This window comes from Melospiza georgiana, chromosome 1 (genome assembly GCF_028018845.1).
Source record: "Melospiza georgiana isolate bMelGeo1 chromosome 1, bMelGeo1.pri, whole genome shotgun sequence".
Lineage (NCBI taxonomy): Eukaryota > Metazoa > Chordata > Aves > Passeriformes > Passerellidae > Melospiza > Melospiza georgiana.
The window spans coordinates 8,774,263-8,794,769 of record NC_080430.1 but is presented as its reverse complement, the minus strand read 5'-3'; the positions used below and the strand labels follow the sequence as shown (position 1 = coordinate 8,794,769).

The 20,507-nt window shown below is 39.5% G+C and overlaps 1 protein-coding gene across 3 annotated transcripts in view; it reads right to left on the bottom strand.

The window, feature by feature from the left end:
- Window positions 1-697: 697 nt before the first annotated feature.
- Window positions 698-20,507, bottom strand: part of RBM33 (RNA binding motif protein 33) — a 101,828-nt gene continuing 82,018 nt past the window's right edge. The window contains exons 16-19 of one of the 3 annotated variants that reach the window (XM_058024963.1): window positions 20,291-20,494; window positions 18,712-18,900; window positions 7,617-7,705; window positions 698-7,434 (exon numbers count right to left, since the gene is read on the bottom strand). In XM_058024963.1, the coding sequence (XP_057880946.1) occupies window positions 7,386-7,434; window positions 7,617-7,705; window positions 18,712-18,900; window positions 20,291-20,494 (531 nt within the window). In that variant the 3' untranslated portion in view covers window positions 698-7,385. The remainder of the gene's footprint in view (window positions 7,435-7,616; window positions 7,706-18,711; window positions 18,901-20,290; window positions 20,495-20,507) is intronic. The other 2 variants (XM_058024973.1, XM_058024981.1) reach the window with 2 other exon arrangements.

Genomic DNA, 20,507 nt, shown 5'->3' with positions numbered 1-20,507 from the left:
GGGTGTCATTAGTCTGCCCAGGTAACAAGGTTCTCCTGAGACCCACCACAGGGATTATGTGACAAGCTAGCAATGCTTCCATGGAAGTGTATACACTGATCACAGGTGCCACTTGCAATGATGCCAGGATGTTTACATTTAACTTTGTGAATAGTGTTAAAAAACCCCTATGAAGTGCAAAACAGCTGATTCTGACCTCTTTTCTGTAGATCTTTTCTTGATCTACAGCAGACTAGTGGAATTAGCCTCCATTTATGTTGATATAAAAGTGTTCAGGAAGTAACTGATGGTTACCAAACTGGGCTTGCTAAGAGCTCCTCTTTATGTCATTAATTAAGATAAGCAATATTTGAAGGTAGGGATCTTTCATTAGACATGCCAGTACGGCTAAAAAGCATCAGGAAAGCTGCAACACTCACAGGCTTTCCTCCTGTATGTGTGTTATCTCTAAAGAGAGACCCCTTTTGTTTTCCAGACCATTTGAACCAGCCACACAAGCACAAGTTCTTTTTACCCTCAGCCACTTTTGTTTTCATCTGGGGCACCTTTGCACAGCTGGTGAAGAACCCTGTGCTACTCTGCTGATGTAAAAGCAAGCCCAGAGATGATGCCATAATAAAAATGGTCAAACAATCCAGTGTGTGAAGCCTTTTTTGACAAGTTTGAAGTTGTACATGAAGCAACAACAAGCAGGAAATTATAAATATCAGGTTTTATTGACATATTTTAGGTACAATAAATATGTTTACATGTTCACATTTCAAAACATTGAAATACATGTAAAAAAAAACTTGTACAGGAGATCATCTTTGTGTTTCCATTTTTACATTCACCCAAATAGGTAAGACAAAGATCTCTTATGCACGTGGAGGATTTGGTATAGTCCAGTTTTACACTCAAGCAACCAGCAGTGCACACCTGGTGCAGATGATGCTGTAGGAAACATGAGGCAGATGCACTCCCAGTGCAGTCAGTATGATACAGTCGGCTGCTGAATTTATATCCTGAACTGCTAATAAACAAACTCTGCAATCCAGATTAGAGCAGTACATTTGAAATGATTCTCAAAACTCCCAGATACAGATAAATATGTATCTATATATATTTATGTACACGCTGCTTAGGACTTTACAGGTTAGGAAGGATCACATTCAGTAATAGTAATAGGAGGTAGAATCGTGTCGACAGTGTTGGTATTTCTACGTGGCAAAAACAAAAAGTGCTATTACTATCACTGAATTCAAGAACAGAGCTCCTGAAAAAGTGAAAAGAATAAAACAGTTGTTAATCCTGTTTAGCCTGGCTAAATGCTCAAGCATGTAAAGGAAATGTCTACATTCCCCAGCATGGGTAAAACTGCAAAGCAAAAGTGTTAAGTGATGCTTCTCCAGTGCTCTGGGACGGGCAGCACGGCCTAAGGGGTGACACCTGTACCAAAGCAACCTCAACTTCAGGCACCAGAGTCTGCAAAGGAAAGTGTGGTAGGGTGGATTTCAGGGCAGGATAGCTTGGGTTCAGTACCCTCAAAAGAGCTGGAAGAACAGAAAACAGAGCAAAAGACTGAATGCAATGCACTCAGGAAGAAAAGCAGAGATGAACAGGGAGTGAAAAGGGCAGGAACATAACAAGGATACAAACGGAAATGGAAAATGGGAGCAAATGAGATGAAAATGAGAAAAAGCATAGCAGAGAGGCAAAGGGTACCACAGGAAAAAAGAATATTGACTTAATCCAAGGGCTCCTTTATAAATAAAATTATATGCAATGGTACAGAAGATCAGCTGTGAATAAATAAGGGTTAGCATCTGGTCTCTGCTGGATCTGTAAGTAAAAATGTCTATTAATTAGAAGTTAAACTGCTGAAAGAAGTTTCATCATCTGAAAAAGAAAACCTGCAAACAAACGGTTTTGTTATTCTCAAAATAGAGATAAAACTCTAAGGTTCCAATCTCAGCCTGACAGACACTAGGAAAAAAAATACCATGCATATTAAAATCCATTAGATGCACACAAAGAAAATCCTGAACAAACACAACATCAGTACAGCAGTGTTGGAAACTGTGATCTTCCATGTGACTACACACAACATTGCAATACAGCTACATTTAGCTGTACACACGTTCTTTTACAAAAGTATTTTTAATCTGCAATACTCTTTAAAGTTTAGATGGTAAAAACCACTGAACACAAGGTGCTGTTACATAAAATAAAAGCAGTGTAACCTGTTGAAAAAGTGTATCTATAAAGCCCATTTCCAGTTAGTTAGAAAAATCAGTGAACCAAGAAAGCAGAGAGCAACACAAGCACCTAAAAGACCCTGTGAGATTTAACTTTCACCTCGAGGTTTTCTTTAGTGCAATAAGGACCACACTTTCCACCAAAGTAGAGAAATAGAAAAGGGAGTTTGTTGGTTTGTTTGAAATTAAAAAACCCAACCCTGCCAAAAGCAGCATTATAAAGAACAAAATGATCCTTCCCAACCATATTGTACCAGAAGTTGGCATACCCAAGGATCCAATATGAATCTGGTTTTGTACACAAGCCCCTGTGCTCATGTGGACAGTAAGTTATCTCCATGCTTAAAAATCAGGTTACAAAAAAACCTTACAGAAAATCCTTAGGATTTGATACTAATTTAAGATAAAATACTTTCAAGTATTATGGTTATGATTTCATTAGAGGACAAGGCATGATTTAAGGTAACATTGAAACAAAAGCTCTATGTTACCCTAAATGACCTTTATAACACAGCTAACTTTCTGCAATGTGTTTAGGATTTGTGTCCTTCACAATTAATTTCTCATCTATCATGATGCTAAAAAAAAGAAACAAAACCAAAAGCACAAAAAAATGCATTAAAAAAAAAACAGGTTTATGTCTCTCTGAACAAAAAATGCCTTTTTGACAGTGAACAGGTGACACAGATTTCTACCTTCAAGTACCTTGACTCGAATCACAGACACAGTACTACACAAAGGACAGGAAAGCACAATAATACTATGCCAGAGGACAAATCCAGGGTATCTCCCAAGCAGACAAAAAAAAAAAAAAAAAAAAAAAAAAAAAAAAAAAAAAAAAAAGCAAAAAAAAAAAGAAAAAAGAAAATAGAAAAAAAAGCAAAAAAAAAACCTCTCAAAAGAACCCCCAGAGCCTCCCACCCCCTCTCAGCCCAGGTACCAGGGTGACACACCCACACACACATACAGCCACACAGATAATGGGTGCAGGAAGTGCCTGCAGCAGCTTCCAGGGAAACTGCATCATTTCAACCTACACAGATAAAAAATACTATGTTTAAAAAAAGATAAAAAATATAGCACCAAGTAAAAGGTTTTTTTTTTTTTTATCCCCAGTAGCTGACGTTAAAAATAAAAAACAACTCTGAGGACCTCCAAGGTTATTCTGAAATAACCTTCAGCTTCACTCTCATCTGTGCCCTTGCAGAGGAAACCTAACATTAGTGAATTAAAATGCTCAGTCTGCTTGGCATTTTAAAGGCTAGAAGGACTTTACAAAATATCAGAAACCTGAAGCAAACCTTCAGATTTAAATGGGGGGAATAAAATACATATCCAAGGATAGCATGCAGAGGGGGTGCCTGGATCCCCTCCTCCTTGCCAAAGTCACACTGGGGATATGTGTGGGCTGAGGACAGCGCCCCTCTGGCTCTGGAAATGCTACAGAGCTGTCCTGGTGCCCCTGCCTGCAGCAAGGACCCTGAGCACCACACCACAGGCTGTTGTGGCACTGATAAGGGGCGGCACTGATAACACTGGGATGCACCAATGTGCCACCAACCTGCCCCACATGTGAAACCCAAACTGTGCAACCAAAACAGCCCCAACTTTTGAGGACAGTATTACACCACAGACCTAAATTTGTACCTGCAAACAGCACAATGGAACAAACCCAGAGAGACCCCGTGCCTTGGTCTGACAGTGTTTCCCCTCAGAAGTTAAAGGACAGAGCTGTTTTAGGGTTTTTTTAATTAAAAAAAAAAAAAAAAGTAGAACATTCAACTAAAATACCACAGATCATATGGGTACTTCAATATTTTAGTCAAGGCAAAATATGAATAGCTATAAAGTGAATTTTCCAGTGGTACAAGATGGAAATGAAATAATTTCAAAAAAAAAAAAAAAAGCTGACTTCATATAACCACCTACTGGAGTTGCCTATTTAAATAATTATAAAATTATGCTAATAAAAACTGAACAAATAATACACAGATCAGGATATATGTATTGACTTACTAGCATCTTTATAAAAATTTGAAGATATACACAAAAACACATCAACATTTATGGAACCATATCCATTTAAATTTAGATAAGACAACACAAAAAACTAACAAATAGCTAAGATGTGGTTGACTGTAAGCACTTTGAGTAGCATTTTAATTTTAAAAGGTCAATATTTACATACTACATTAAATGCCTTCTCTTTTTTTTCCATTTTGCATCGTATTGTGAATTCACTACAAAGAAAGAACAAGATAATGGTTGCAACAGATCTTCCAAGAAAGTTAACTTAAAATGCTCAGATTTAACTCTGTGCTGGAAGAGAACACATCAAGAACACGTCTGTCTAGCTTTACCTCTACTTCCTTTGGGTGTTTTTGGGAGGAGACAACAGATGGATCTAAAGGAGCTGTATCATCCAAACCAATCAATGCCAAGAAATCCACTTTTAAGTTATGATTTGAGAAGTAAGAGAACACAAACATTTCAAAAAATGCCTCACCTAACTGCTACTTTTGCTACTGAGTTTTTTAGGACATTAGAGAGAAATGGTGACAACACAGGGTGTGAGTATGTATGTATGTGTATAATAAAACAAATATAGACATACATACATAAGGTAGGTTTACATGGAGGAAGGTACCCAGGAACAGCTGAATTAATCCCCAGCAATCCACCCATACCCTGTCTATGCACAAGCATAAATCTTCTGCAACTGCTGTTAGAGAGGATGCATCTACTCATTAAACAGGCATTGCTCACGTCACTCCTTCATTTAAATAGATATGAGGCCATTTCATGCCTTTATTCCAAAGCCACACATTTGTCTCAAAAAAAAAATTAAAAACCCAACTGAATAAAAATTTTTAAAACTTAAGTTGGCTGAACCTCAGGCTCTTTGGGATGGATTCAAAACCCAAAGCAGGAGCGTTTCTACAAACTTCTTTGACTTTTGAATCAAACCCATATTCTTAGGCTCCAAGAAACCCTCTAACCCCAATAATGTTTGCTTCTGACAGGACAGCTGATCAACTGCAGATGTTCCTAGTGCTGAACTCAGCTGCTGGCCTGTCTGGAGTTGCATTTATCCCACATTTCCAGGCACGCACTACTGTAACTCTGAGATGTCTCCTTGTCCTGCTCACTGCAGAGAAGCTGCTCCCTAACAGGGGATGAGCAACTGTTCAATGCCTTGTTTTTAAAGACCACCAGGTATTTCTTAGCAATAAAAGTGACATAACCTGAGGGGGCAGTGCAGGGGTCCCAGAGCTAACGGTGTGAGGAGTTAAACAGCCTGGGGCTGAGCACTCTGCAGCCTTTGGGGCTGCTCCCACTGGGCATTTCCTACCTGCAGCTCTGTCCTGGGCTTGGCTCTACCCTGAAGCACTAACAGCACTTCATGTACAGCAACTGGGGCTGTCATTAAACATTATGCATGAATTATACAGGTGGCTGTAAACCCTGCCTCCATGAAAAGATTCTCATTCTGTTACTGTGTCTTGTCACTAAGTTTTAAATGGACTTAAAGAATATTTCCTAAGCACCATGTTATTCTATTTCATTGAACAGAGAGCAGGTCTACCTAGAAGTCTTTTATCAGTACTTATTCCCTCATTATTTTTGGTAACTTTTACTTAATTGAAAATCTAGACCAAAAGTGGAAGAAAGCCAATTAGGTATCTGTGCCATTAAATCATTAAAAAAAAAATACTATTTTAAAAAGGTTCTATAAATTTGCTTAGCTCATCCCTTCCAGCTTGGCATGCCTACTTTGGACCCCATTTGCAGATCTTTTATTTCATACCCATAGTGTTCTTCTGCAGTCACTCTGGTAACAAACCTACATTTCTGCAAGTCCCCCCCTTCAAAAAGTAGGTGGAGTGCTTAAGAGTATTCCTAAAATAAAGCATGAAGCAAAACATCGTGGTCTAAAACTAAGGAAATGTTCATAAAAACTGGAATCCAATATAAAGATGACATTTGAATAAGTTTATTCAGAAGTAACTGAAAAAATTGTTACTTTGGCAACCCCGTCTGGATGGTTCTAACCAAAAGGATATATTATGAATTTTACTTTGAATAAAATATAAGCTTCTTAATGTTTTCATGGCATTTTTGGGAACTGACAAGTTCATCAGGAGATCCACAATGTCCTTATAGTCCTTTATATATCAGGAACACCACATTAAAACAAGTCCCTTCAGTGATGGGTTTCTTATGGTTCAGCATTAATGACAAAACAAATCTCAAAGAAAAAAACCTGATCAAAACAAAACATGAGGCAACCATGAAACACTAGGCCAGAAGAACTATCAGGAATGCACCACTCTTCCTGCATAACATTTTTGAAGTGACCCACCAAATACTTCTTTTTCCTTGCATCTGGCAAAGTTATTTAAAACAACCTAATTACAACTCAAGAGTTCACTACCCCACGACGCTACTGAAGGGTAAATCCTTGTTTTTAAAAACCAAGGGAAAATACAGCAGTGTTATTCCTCCTACACAGGGTTTTATAGAATAAGTGGAGTTGGAAAGAGAAAATGGTAGTCTATGTTGGAATAGAAAATGCACAGACTTATTTACAAAGATCAAAACTACAATTTTCCAGTGTCACCTCCAAAGCTTCTCAGCAAACTGCTATTCAGCAAAGCAGACCATGTTCAAATCTATGCAAGAATAACTTCTGTGCTCTCAGGTATACAATGCAACTAATTTGTTTAGAAAAATGAGTTTTCATTCAAATACCTTGCACTGAAGATAAGAGCAACCATTATCAAATATTCTTTGCTATTCTTTTGAAAGTTTTTCAAATCGTTCGCTGTAACCGTTCTCTCTCAAGTCACTGTGGTCACACAGTAGGATCCTGAAGAACAATGTCTACATGCATCAAAAGCATTTTGGGAAAAAAAAACCCTCTATAATTCCATGTGGTTAAAACAGAATGTGAAGAAACTGAACACAAATTCCACCTTTGCAGATCCTCTCGAATTCACCTCTCCTGGAGGTCACCTTGGTGCTTTCTGGAGTTCAACAGAGCAGTCACAGACTGAGCTGACAGGGTTCCAACCCGATGGATTTTCCTCTGTGAGTCTGTAGCTCCACAGTACACTGAGGCTGGTGCAGGGCTTCTCTCAGCAGACATCACTCCACAATCAGTGCCACGTTGATGTGGGACAGATCTATCATGTGCCTGTTAAAAGTTAAAAGAAAGTTAAATGTGGTGCTCAGACTGATTCGGGCATGGAGCTTCTATGAAGGTCACTAATCAACAGATGCTTGATTGGATTAAAGAAACACTGAGCCAGAGGAGACTGATTTTATCTTCTGAAAGGAAGGAAGGACCCATGGTGGCAGCAGTGCTTAATTATTTACCTGTGGAATTTCTGTTGAAATGCTAAAGCATGTGCTGGCTCCTTGAACTTTGCTATGGCTTTCCGTTGCTGAGGAAGCATCTGTAAACTCTGCAGAGACAAAAGAGCCAGAACATATTTTTAATATTCAAGATCTACTTCACAAAAGCCCCTTATTTTGCATGAAACAGATTGAAATTTTGCTGTACTCTTTATTCAGAAATATATTTCTGTTTTCTTTTTTTTGTGCAATAAAAGAATAGACTGGAAAGAGACTGCAATCAGGGTCCCAGCTGATGGTGTTTGAGTTGGTGGTTTAAAACCTGGAAAACCCAGACTATCACTTGTTAAGCAAAGGTGACAACTCTTCACTTCAATCCATGCAGATGAGGCAAACCCCACAGCCAAACTCCCACCAAGTAAGAAGCATTCAACTGGTCAGAGCTCAACTGCCCACACAGCACCTGGAGTCGTTTACCAGATGTATATTATGGGATCAGGGCTCTCCACAGGTTAGGCAGGGCAGAAACAGAAAAAAGTGGTAATTTCTCTCAACTGCACATCCTCATGCTGTTTTTATAAAACAAGTGGCCAGCTTTTGGCAGACACCACCACAAAACCCCACTGAGATGGGTTAGGTCACCACACCCAAGTCCTCCACACAACACACATCTCCCAGACAAGTCCATCTGACACTGCCTCCCAACCATGAGAGCAGCAGTTCACAAAGCTCCAGCTCTGACAAACCCCCTGCACAGTACTGAGCTCTCCAAAGCTCCAGCACACCTCAGGCAGGACTCTGCAGAACTCCTGTCCTGATTCCCTGCTTGCAGCAGGTCAGGCTGACCCCAGAGAGCAGCCCTGTGGCCTTGGTTAAGAGGTGTTATCACACCTATGAAGTTTAAAGCTTATGCTTTGAGTTAGCACTTTAGTTATCATAGAAAAAATTTCAAAAAGACACTTGAGAAATTCAAGAAGATGACGATTCACACATTAAATAGCTACATATCCAACAGTCAGTGAGAACACCCAGCAATTATTCAGCATCACAGAATACTCAGGATGGAAATATGATCCTGAAATCCTGCTGCCTGTGAACACAGACCAGAGATTTCAGAGTAATGAGGTTAAAACAGATCTGAAGGCTTCAAACAAAATTTCACAGTACCACAGTGATTCCAACATCTCAAAGAAAGTTCTGGATGTTTAATAGCCTATGCTGCAGCACATTAAAGACAGAATTGTTCTGATTCAGCTTCCAGTTGTTCTTACAGCTTTGGATGCAGAATAAAGAATTATTAACATTCTACTTTTCTCTGAGTTTCTACATAATGGCAATAGAGTTTTACACTGAGATATACATGTACACACAGACACAGGGACAAATGCATGTATATGGACACCTTAAAACTGTTCTAGATTATGACCTCCTGATGGATAATATAACCATAATTCTTTATTCCTGTATCTTGCCTGGAACTCAGCCGCACCCCCCACACTTGGAAGATTCCAGCCCTCTGATGGTCAGTCTTCAGAATTTTAAACTTTACCTTCAAAAATTCTGTATCATCATCTAGACTGTTAAAAAAGCACCACAGATCTTTGGAGAAAGCAAGGATTTCTTGTGAAACAACATGCAACCCCACTCAACACATTTTGAGGGTGACACACTTTGGTATCTCTTAGTGAAAGAATTTTTAATCCCACTAATCTGTTCCCTGTTCATTCAATATAATGGAGCATTTTAAGCAAGATGTCATATGCCTAGATGAAATTTGCTATTAAAATTGTCTACTTCTATCTTTTTTGAACACATAAGACTCTCTTGGTAAATGTGTATTTAACAAGAGCCATGGCACCTGATAAGTCCAATTTCTTTGTATCTAAGCCTGACAATTCAGCTTTGCCAATTTCTGTAACTTACCTATCTGTGATTTTGAAGAAATTAATTTTGCACCTTCTTCTAACTGACAGGAAACTTTCCTCTCTCCAGCAAAATCACAGATGTCTAGTATTTCCACCAGCCTGTGATTTCAAAGTGAAAGCTGAATAAAAGTTAAAGGATTCAGCAAATCTGATAAGCATCAGAAGGTTAATTTGCATTTTATAGTTTTTGGAAAGCTGCTATGATGAAAAGGTACAGCTAAGTCACTGCAACTTCTCCACTTCTGAGCTGGTAGAAATAGGATTTAGCTTTAAAAAAAAACACTCAGAGGATGATCTTTATTTCTTTTAAAATCAGAATGCTCTTGCAACAGTTAAGCACATTTTACCAACAAGAAGCTCAATTCACCTGCAGGTTTATCTGCAGGAATAAGTGACAGAGATGCTGAAGTTTGTGTTCTCCTCCCTTAGTGATCTCACTTTTTTATGATTTATAGAACTAGATCTTAACACATGTTTTCTTGACACAACTTTTCTTGCTAAAAAGAAAGAACCATGAACTAAGTCCTATCACTGAGGACTATGCTTTGACGACTAAAAATTAAACACAGCCTTAAAGTAAGATTTAGAAAGAACAAACTTTAAGAGTTGCCAACAAAAATATCTCTGAATTACAGCTGAAAACAAACAAAAAATCTGTTCTGTTTAAAGAAGTCAACACTTTTAATGAGAGAAAAATCTGTTTGAATCACTGAAAGGATGAATATTTCAGGGAACAGTTCAACAAGAGGAGCTGTACGAGGGCGCAGGGATGCACCCTGCATGTCCTGCTGCCAAACTGATCCTCCCCACGATGTCAGGTCTCACTCAACTACCACAGCAGATTCTCCCAATGCTTTATGCTCCAGACTCCTGTTGTGATCAACTGAAGAAGAGAAGCTGCTTTTTTTTGGTGATTTTTCCCACAAGAACTGAGATATTATTGCATTAATATTCTGGAGAGGCGCAAAAGTAAAATCTGATTTTGCAGTTTATACAAGCATGATGATGAATTATTAACAAGTTTCTCAGTAATTAGCATGTAAAATTTCACTAAAGGAAGACATTCTGGTGTAACACAGACTTATTAACAAAATTAGGCAAAGCATCTAAATATCATTATAGATAACTTATTTATACTTTCTTATGAATTAATAAGCCTTTCAACTGACTAGTTTGGGTACTGTGTTCTTACACTGCATAACTGCTTTATTTTCCAAAGCAAAAAAAAAGCCTCAAAAGCAATCAAAACACTAAATGCATTTTAATACTCAACGGCTTTGGCAACAAGGCATCAGTTCTTGGGTGAGTTTACTGAAAAGCATCTTTATGAGATTTAATTTCACTGGTCAATACAACTATGGAAACAAAAAAATCTATCCATGTGACCCTTCATTGAACTGCCCAAACACAACCCATCACCCAGCCTGGGGTAAGGCAGCATCTCAACTGCTGCAGTGACACATGCCTAGATGTAAGACTGAGAATTAAGGACTGCAAAACAAGGGATAGACTAATACTGTACTGCTCCAGTTGGAAACTGTCTGAAAAAAAATAATTTAAATGGGTTTTATACAAATTCTCAGCCTCTGCTGCACTCAGACTATGTCAGCAAAAATGATGCATGATCACTTCATGTTTGTTAAGGTACATGAGGTATACACACCTTCCTTGGGCACAGATAAAAAACCCTTCTGGTTCTGTTCTAACAAGAGACAATTACTAAGCCAAGTTTCTCTGAAGATGTGACCATGACCTGAAATGCCACCATCTTTGCTGTGTTTTCAAACAAATCCTCATCTATCACGACTCGCAAGTGCGAACTTTATGCATCCAGCTAACAAAGATTTATTTATGTTCTGATTTTGGGACAATACCTTCCTACTCACTTAACTACCTAAGCCCTGACTTTTATGTTTTAAGAGCATTGATGATAAGGCACACAACACATTTACCACAGGTGCAGGGCTTGAGCTGCTGCCATTCCATTCTGAGTAGACAGGCCATGGGCTGGGCACAGAAATTAAGAGTTCCACTTCAGCAGAAGCCTGAAGTTAAATTATTGCATTCTCATCCTACTGGATTATTTCTGTCTTGTTGAATTTGGGGTGATTTGCAGTTTGGAGCTGATCCTACATTTGGATGATGTTAACAGCTACAGTCAGAAGAAAACTCTCCTTGTGTACCCTGTGGTATTTTATTATCCCAAAATATTCAAGGCATTATCTCAAAGACTTAACTCCATCAGCTTCTGCTTTTGTTGATTCCAAACAAACAAACTAGGAAAATACATCCAAAAATTAATTCATTTTACAAATCTTAATCATGTTTCATGTTACCTAGCTAGTTTAACACACCTAAACTTCTTCATCCTTTTTGAATAATTTGGCAGCTGTTTTGTTGGTTTTTTTTTTCTTTCAGTGATAACACTCAATAGCCCCTCTCCTTTTTTGAAAACACATTATTATTTGAAAACAGAGGCACAAACACCAGTGCTGATGGCTCAGCCTCAGGCAGTGCTGGGTCCATCCTGGAGTTGGTTGGCATTGGCTCAATCACACACAGGGGAACCTTCAGGCAGCTTCTCACAGAATCCACCCCTGTAGCTCCCCACTACAAAAACACAGCCATGCAAATCCAACACCCATTTCTCAAAAAGTAATTCAGTGTGTTGTTCTTAGACCTGAGGCAGCACCACACACAACTAATGCCAGCTGCTCCCTCCTTTTCAAAGAACAAACATTCCTACAGCAATCCTTGGTCTATGATCTCCATCGCAATGACAAAACACATGGTTCTATGTTTTCCAAAGCATGATACCTCAATAGGAATTTGATCAGTTTGGTATTATTCTGTGACCTACAGATTTTGAAAGGCCAGTGGTGGGAGGTAGGGTGGATGCAGCTCTGCCTCTGGAGACCAGCTGGTTCTAGTGAGCATCACTTGATTTACTGGGAGCGCCCTCACCCTTCCTCCACAGGAGACTTCCCTACTGCAACACCAGAACCTCCTATCATGAGCCCCTAAACTGAAATACCACAATCCTCCCAAACGTCACAGCTCTGAGAAAACAACTTCATTCACATCTTCTCTTTAAGCTGACCTAGTCAGATGTTCACCAGAGGATGAAAACCTCTTCTGGGACCCACTCAGGTGGAAAGGATTGACAATACACACAATAACTTCCAAAGGATTTCAAGTGACTGGTTACTTCACAGATTTGGCTGTACAGATCTACTGGGCAGCAGTTCCTGATAGCAGCCTGAGGTCACAGGGATTCTGAGCATGCGTGACCCTGGAGGACAGAGATTACATTCTGACATATTTCTAGCATTAAAAATAAGAAGCTAGTTTAGAGTGAGGAAGAGTATTTTACATGGAAGAGATTTAGGAAGCACAGAGCTCATATTGATCTTGACTGACTTCTTTTTCTGCTTAGGAACTGCCATGGAAAGATGCAGATCTTAGGCTGAATAGAAAATTCAAGAAGCCCAGTATTTCACGATGATACTTTTGATTGAGAGTTTGCTTACAAGTAAAAGCAATACATAACAATACAATAGTATGTTTTAAAACATACTATTAGACTCAAAACCAAAAAAAATCATCAGCTCTGGCTTTTTCTGCAACTGAACTTTTACCTGTGATTAAAGCATGAATATCATAAAAGGACCATTTCCTCTGAAGTTATTTCCTTAAGCCTGAAGATCTACACTGCCCTCAAATATCTCCTCTATCCAAGCTCTGTAATTAGATTTGCACTTACTTGTACAATACTGAAATAGCCAATATGATCAGAGCAGCACATTAATGTCTAGTAAAGCTCCACTGCAAAACCAAGGGCCCTGAGACAAACAGCAGGACATCCTCCAGTGCAAAGCAGAGACTGCAGAATGCAGGACACCAGAACTCCCAGAGGTTACACAGAGAGCAGGAAGTGAAAAGGGAGATAAGAGAGCACTGGGAGATGGAAACCAAGCAGGTAGGAATGAGACTGGAGCTGGCACTTGTTTCAACCATAGGAGACACATGAGAAATGAAGGTTTCCTCTTTTACTTAATTTCTCTCACTGAAGTAAATGTACTGCCCAGCAGGCCACACTTTCAGTTCACCAGTGGGTTTGGGATTAGGGATGCCAGTTCATATAAACTATTAAAAACCAGGTCTGTGCAAAAAGAAATCAAACTTCCCCAACCAACATCATCTCCGGTGTGTGATCCAAGCTGTTCTGCAACAAGTCAAACAGCAGCACAGCAGGCACTTTCTGAACAGAACAACCAGATTCTATTTTTTCTTCCCTCCCATCAATAAATGCAGACATGTTTTTATTGTCCTCACAGACTCCTGATACCTGAAGCATCTTTCCTGGCAGTGACACTTCCCAGCCACCACCAGCAGGCACAGAGGCTGGGACAGAATGTATTTATTTCACCCTCAGCTGTTGCAATTGATCTCTTCCACCTTCTGTTCCTCCTTTCTGCTTTTCTGACACTTTTGACTTCCCATTATTTGCCCTTAGAAGTACTCAGCTTTCTTTTTCCATATGCAAAGTGTCATGAAGGGAAAGGTTGTTCTGTGGATGATTGATTGATGATTTATGATCATGGTTTACATTTTTGTTTGTTTTTTTTGGGGAGGGGTTAGTTCTGTGGTGGTTATGGAATGATGATGATGGTTGGTTATTGTTTTTGATACTAGGACAGAGAGGAAGGTTAATTGAAAATGTATTGATGATAAGTAAGTTGGATAATGTAGGGATATATGGTTTAATTGTTTAATAAAAAAAAAAAAAAAGTCAAGATGAAAAGAAAATGGTATGTGTAAAATAGGATTTAAAGGGCTGGCTGGGGCTGCCTTTACAGCAGCTCAGCACTAGGTAGCACTGTCACTCCAGGAAAGCCAAGCCAGGCACATCTGCACTGGAATTGCTTTTCCTTTCCCAGACCAGAAATGACAGTGTTAGCAGAGCAAAATCCTTACTTGTAGAACTACTCACAGTACACCTACAATCCCAACACTCTCCTCACCTCTGATATACAACAGTGTGCTTTCCCATTTCCTCTTTTTTTAAGCATCAGAAATTATAATCTTAAATCGTCACATATACTGAGATTTTGTACTGATGCTTTATGTTTGCATCTATATGATGTAAGAAAACATCATTAAAGATTATGATGATGATGATGGAACACCTCCATAAAATAATTCCCTCAGTACTCAAATTCTCGGGAGATCTAGAAAACAGTCTACTCTATCTGCCACCATCCCAAAAAACTCAATTCATCTGAGGGTGGCAATAACTAGCTGAACACAACTCTCTTTAGACAATATAAACATTAAACCTGAATTCAAGAGCACAAAAAAAAAAATACAAGTGCTGTTTCTCATGACCTTTGCAACTTATTAGTAATCTACTTTATCAAGTGGTTCTGGATGGATATGCATTGAATGTCACTGCTCCACCACCATTCTCAGGAGGCTTTAGTTTGGTGATGTGCACAGAAATCTCCCGAACTTTCCAACACTCTGGAATACATAATTTTATTTATAACATGTAATTATTTTAGAATCAGCAGTGAGATTTTACTGGAGGTACATTATTTGCCCATCCTCTCCAGAAAGAGTGTGACAGCAGAGTGTATGCTGGAAGGAAGCACTTCTGCTAATTTCATCATGTTTGAGTTGTAAAAGGCAGTTGTAACAAAGGGGATGTTCCTGGAGCCCCAAAGATTTTCTTATATTCAATGTCTTAAGAATCTTAATGGTATTTTTTTCCTATGTTAATAACAGAGCACATCTAGTGAAGCAGGGATGAGAATTAAAGAGTTTTCAGTGATTAGGCAACAGAAGGTATTTCAAAGGTTTTACACGGGAAAAGGTAATTATCTCCATTTCTAGGGTATGGGAAGGGAAAAATGTCAAATTTCCAACTTCAACTCTAAGTTTCCCCCATCCTGTCTTTTGCATGCCCAGTTATTCCCAAACTGTGACTCACAGACAGCTCAATGAAAGCTGTCCCAGCTGACAAAGCTGGGAGCATTGAACATCACAGACTGAGGGAAGTTTTTAACTTCCCATCCCAAGGTTCTTGTACCTTGAGAGTGATACTGACAAGAAAAAGCTAAAATAAAACCCCAAGGCCTTTTGGACCCAGAAAAGCAAAGTAATCTCTTCCTCCCTGCTAACTCCATTGCTAGATTATAGACTTTTTCCACAACTTCAAACTCTTATGTCAGCAAAGATTCACTTTCTGAGGGAAGATACACAGGATGATCACACTGTAACAAATGCAGGATTTTTGGAACCAAGAGCTGGTGTGGGATCAGTTGCTTTACAGATGCCCCAGCATGGAAGGCGAAGATGAAGCAGAGCTCCTCTACCAGCAGGGACATGTGCTCATGGTCTGTTCCTCTTGTGAAAGAGCAAGGAGCTCCTTGGATTTCTGCCTCCTCTCTGGGAGCTCTGTCTCAGCCACTCCCACCTTCAAATCTAGACTGCAGCAGAAATTGATGCACAGATTTTCTGAGCTGTGTCTGCATGCTGCTTTAAAGCAAGGAGCTTGTTTAACATCAGAGGGGCTTGTTTAACTATGTCCCACAGTTTGGGAATCCTTACCTTTAATCAGGCATTTGGGGGGTGGATATGTGTCATTTCAAGACACTATCCAGGCATGAAGAGAACTCCCCAAGTTTTGATTCAGATTTAAATTCCCTTTACAACTGCAAAAAATAAGCATGAGTTCAACACACTTATTTCCCCTGAAGACAAATAAAATGAAAATCTTGATCTCAGAAGGACTCAGCTCCTTAAGGAAAATTTTGGTGAATATAGTCAACAGCTGAAGACAGGATATTCTACATCTTAAAGACTGAGTCAGATAGAACTGACTCTCCTTTCCTTTCCCTTACTATTTCTTCAGCTCCATCAGCTGAAGAAACCAGCTAAAAACCTGGGCATCTTGGCCTAATTTCAAAAAAAGCAGCTAGAATTTCACACCTTGCTATTTTCTCACAACTGCCATCTCCCCAAATCCCTCCTATTTCAGTCCATCAAGCTGCAACACTTCATCTTAGAGGACCAGAGCTGTGCATATCCAAGATCTGTTTGTGTGGTCCATGCCTCCCACACACACTGTCCTCACACAGAAACCCCAAAACCTGCATGGAAAGAGCTCTTCCAGCCACTGCTGGACTCTCCTTCAGCACTCCTCCCTGCAATGTCCCTTACATGAAACATATATTAGAGGAAGAATGAGGAAATAACTGAGTCTCCCTTTGCTATCAGAGCCTCCTGACCCTCCCAGCTGCAGAGGATTTTGTGCAGCACTGAGCACAAACAGGAGTTAAAACATTATTTTACAGCCAGGAGAAAATCCACTTTTGTATTTCAGGATATTGACCTCTCTGAAAATCTAGCACCACCTCTATAAAACTAATTGCTGTGGACAGCAACAATGCAGATTTTCAAACATTCTTGTTTTCTATTCTTGTCCTTCAAGTCAAATTGTTACTGCATTCTCCTCATTTGGTGCATTAACACTTCTGTGGTGCCACTTCTCAGGGTACCATTACAAAACAAAATCAAAAAGCTAAGTATTACAGATGGTAGAACAGTCTCATATTCTTCCTACAAAAGCATCCATTTTTTCCTGCATATCTCACCATTTGTACTTGTGAAACATCATTTAGTCTCAAACAAGCCAGGGAATTTCCAGCCTTCTACAAGTCAGACTTGAAATTCAAGTGCAGAATTAGCACAAAAGCATTCTGCATCATTAGCTAAATTCAAACATCTTGTTGAAGCACTACTTCTAGATTTCTTGTAAGGAAAATGGATGATGATTCAGAAAGCATAATTTCCAAAGGTACAGTTGATGCTGCTGCAAGAATACAAGTTCTGGAGGGCATAGATATGCATCAAATCCCACTAGAAAATTAGTCACTGTTTTTTCTTCTGTAAGTACATCCTTCTAAATTGGTCTGTGACATTGAATTGAGAGACCAGGGCTTGGAGTCTGCTATGAAACAGCAAGTACTGAATAAATTTTTTAGCACACTCTCAATAACTTCTCTCAATTGTGAGATTTCATTGCAGGGTTTCTATTAATCTCCTTCTAATATTCTCATGCAAGATTTAGCAAGTAAACACTGAATAAATGTGCTTTGGAACTGTATGAATAATTTCCTAGAGTACTACAGAACACAAAGGCACAAAGTATTTTGTGAGGCTAGTTTTGCTTTCCCAAACAAATTAAACCTCTCTGAATTGATGACGTAAATAATTCAGCATTATTCCATTTACTAAATCAGGAACAAGTGAGGCAGAATGTTCATTTTTAGGAGAGCAGTGTTTTGCAACAGAGAGATGATCCTAGTAATAAAGAATTCTCACAGAACACCTCCAATTCATGCATTGCATTTGTCTGAAAATGTTGTTCCTGTCAAAAGCAAAAAAAATTTCTCACCTGTATTTTTCATTATTCATTGACTGATATTTTTAAATGCAGTAACAGTAAGTCAGAGAGGGCCTCCTAAGCTTTTCACTGCTTTGAAAACCTCCTGCTTTCCTCAAGTCATTTAACTGACACATCAGTTCCAGGAGGCAGTTTGTGAACAGAAGCTGCACAGCAGATACAAGTGTGTGCATGTCATAACCTTGCCCACAGGCCCCTAACGAAGAGAACCTTCTAAAAAATTAAGGATCAATAAAATCCTCCAAAGAAGACCGAAAAAGTAGAGGATGCTACACAGTATAAAATGTCCTCTGGGTCATCAGGTAGCTTGTACCCCAGGAGTGCAGTGACAGGAAAAGGTAAATGTCAAAAAGGAGAGTAGGTGCAAGCAACAATAAACAAGGACAGCACCCAAAATACATCTGCTCTGATATGACCATCTGGCTTCAACAACCTCACAGAATGGATAGGCTTGTATTGCCTATGAAAATAACAGAGGAACTCCAAAATGAAGGAGAATTTTGCAGCAGGAATGTGATGGTTAGCAAAATCCAACTGTGCCTCCTGTGCTGCAATATCATCACGTGCTTGTCTTTGCTACCAGGTGTAGCTTGTGTGGGTGGGGGTGCCTTCAAACATAAATTACCAATAAGCACGCATTGTACTTAGTGTCAGGGAATTAATTGAGCTTTCTGGAATGAAAGCCTTTTGGCACAAAAATGCTAAACCAAGGTTGACCTACCTGAATGGGTCCCACTGACATCAGCAGGTTTTTCAGTTGGACATCAGTAGTTGATGAAGAAAGCCCTTCAACTGACACAATACAGGGCTGAGGTTTGCACTCCACCACTCGCAGGTTCTGTTTATTTGGCATCAGGCGTCCTCGGCCCATCTGGCCTGCTACTCCTCTGCCTCTGCCGTGCATAATGACCTGCCAACAACAAAAGTAACAGTATTTTGATTTACTTACCCACTGACTCTGTGTGCTGCACTTGACAGAGGATATAAAAGTTGGCTATTTGCTTGAAAACTTGATTAAAGTCTTGATTTAAAACAGCTTGTTGCTGTTTGCCAATTTGAAAGGCCACTTACTGACATATTCCTCCCCTGCTTATGCAAACCTCTTTTAGCAGGATAACAGGTTATATATTGAGTTATATATACTGTATTCATCCTAGAAGCCTCAGCTCTAGCACAGTTTGATCAAGCATGCAGTGGAGGATCTCAGACAAAAATATATAACCTAGTTTTCAACACTGATCACATCAGCAGCATGTGTTCAGCTTCCATATTTTGAGTATGGATAAAAAACCCAACAGGTGATCCCTCTCCTTCTTCTATTCTTAACCCATAGTTAAATTTAATGTATTCACAAGATCAGGAAAGTGCTTCAAGCACCTTCAATCTCTACTGATACCAACTCTTGGTTTTATTCACATAAGGCTAAATAACTTTAAAATAACTTTTTTCAAAGTTCCTCTCCCCTGTACTCTGGAGCAGAAAACACATGGATTTAATTCTTGCAAACTAACTGTTGAACAGTGAGAAAGTGGAAAAATAACAATGAAACAGAGTAACAAACATTAAACAGAGTTAACACTTAACACTGAGTCAACATTCAACAGAGTTTCTTGATTCCTACTTGGAAAGCCTATGATGAGTAATAACTTTTCAAAGACTTCAACATCTGCAACAAAACTTTATCCTTACATGAAACAGGAATATTATGGCCAACAGCTGAAAACCAAGAACTAACTTAAAAGCCAAAATGCCAGCTACCTTCCAGGAGTGTGCCAGCTTGCAAAGGCAGAGAAGGAACACACTTCTGCCACCCTGACCCTTTCCTGCCTCCTACCAGTGTAAGATCAGGGCAAAAATCAAGTTACAAGATCACCAACTGTTCTGAGTGATACCAGCTTTGGGGATCCAACAAAGAGCATCCTGAAACAGCTACTGTGTGCTCCTACATAAGCAGGAAACTGCCAAAATGAAATCTTAAGCACAACTTCAAAAACCCACTTGGTTTTAAAGCTAAAAAGCACACTGGTTACCATCTCCTCCAGTAGCTGTCTCGGGACACATGCACTTCCCCAGGGAGCGCTGAGCTGGCCAGAACATCAGCAGATGAAGCAATCTACAGGCACTGCCAGCCTGTGCTGGGTACAAACAAATCTCTCTAGATTAAAAGCTTTATATGCAATTATGCATCTCCTGGGTCATGCAGCCCTGCGCTAGCAGTTGACAAACAGAATGCCGGTTATTAATAGAGCAACACAGCTAGACAGTGAAACTTCTAGCTCCAATATGCGTCTGAAAATCACCTTTTTAGCTTGATGGATTCCCTGGATGTTTTTGACTCCTTGAGGAGCTGGTGAATGGATCTGTGCCTGCTGCTGCTGTTGGTGCTGCTGCATTCCCTTTGTCAATGTGACCTTCCGCACTGGCGGCTGTTTCGGCTCCGGGGGCTGCTGAGGCCGCTGGGGTTGGCCCTCGGGGTGAAAAAAGCCAGCATCCTCTGCCCCCTGCTGAAATCAACAA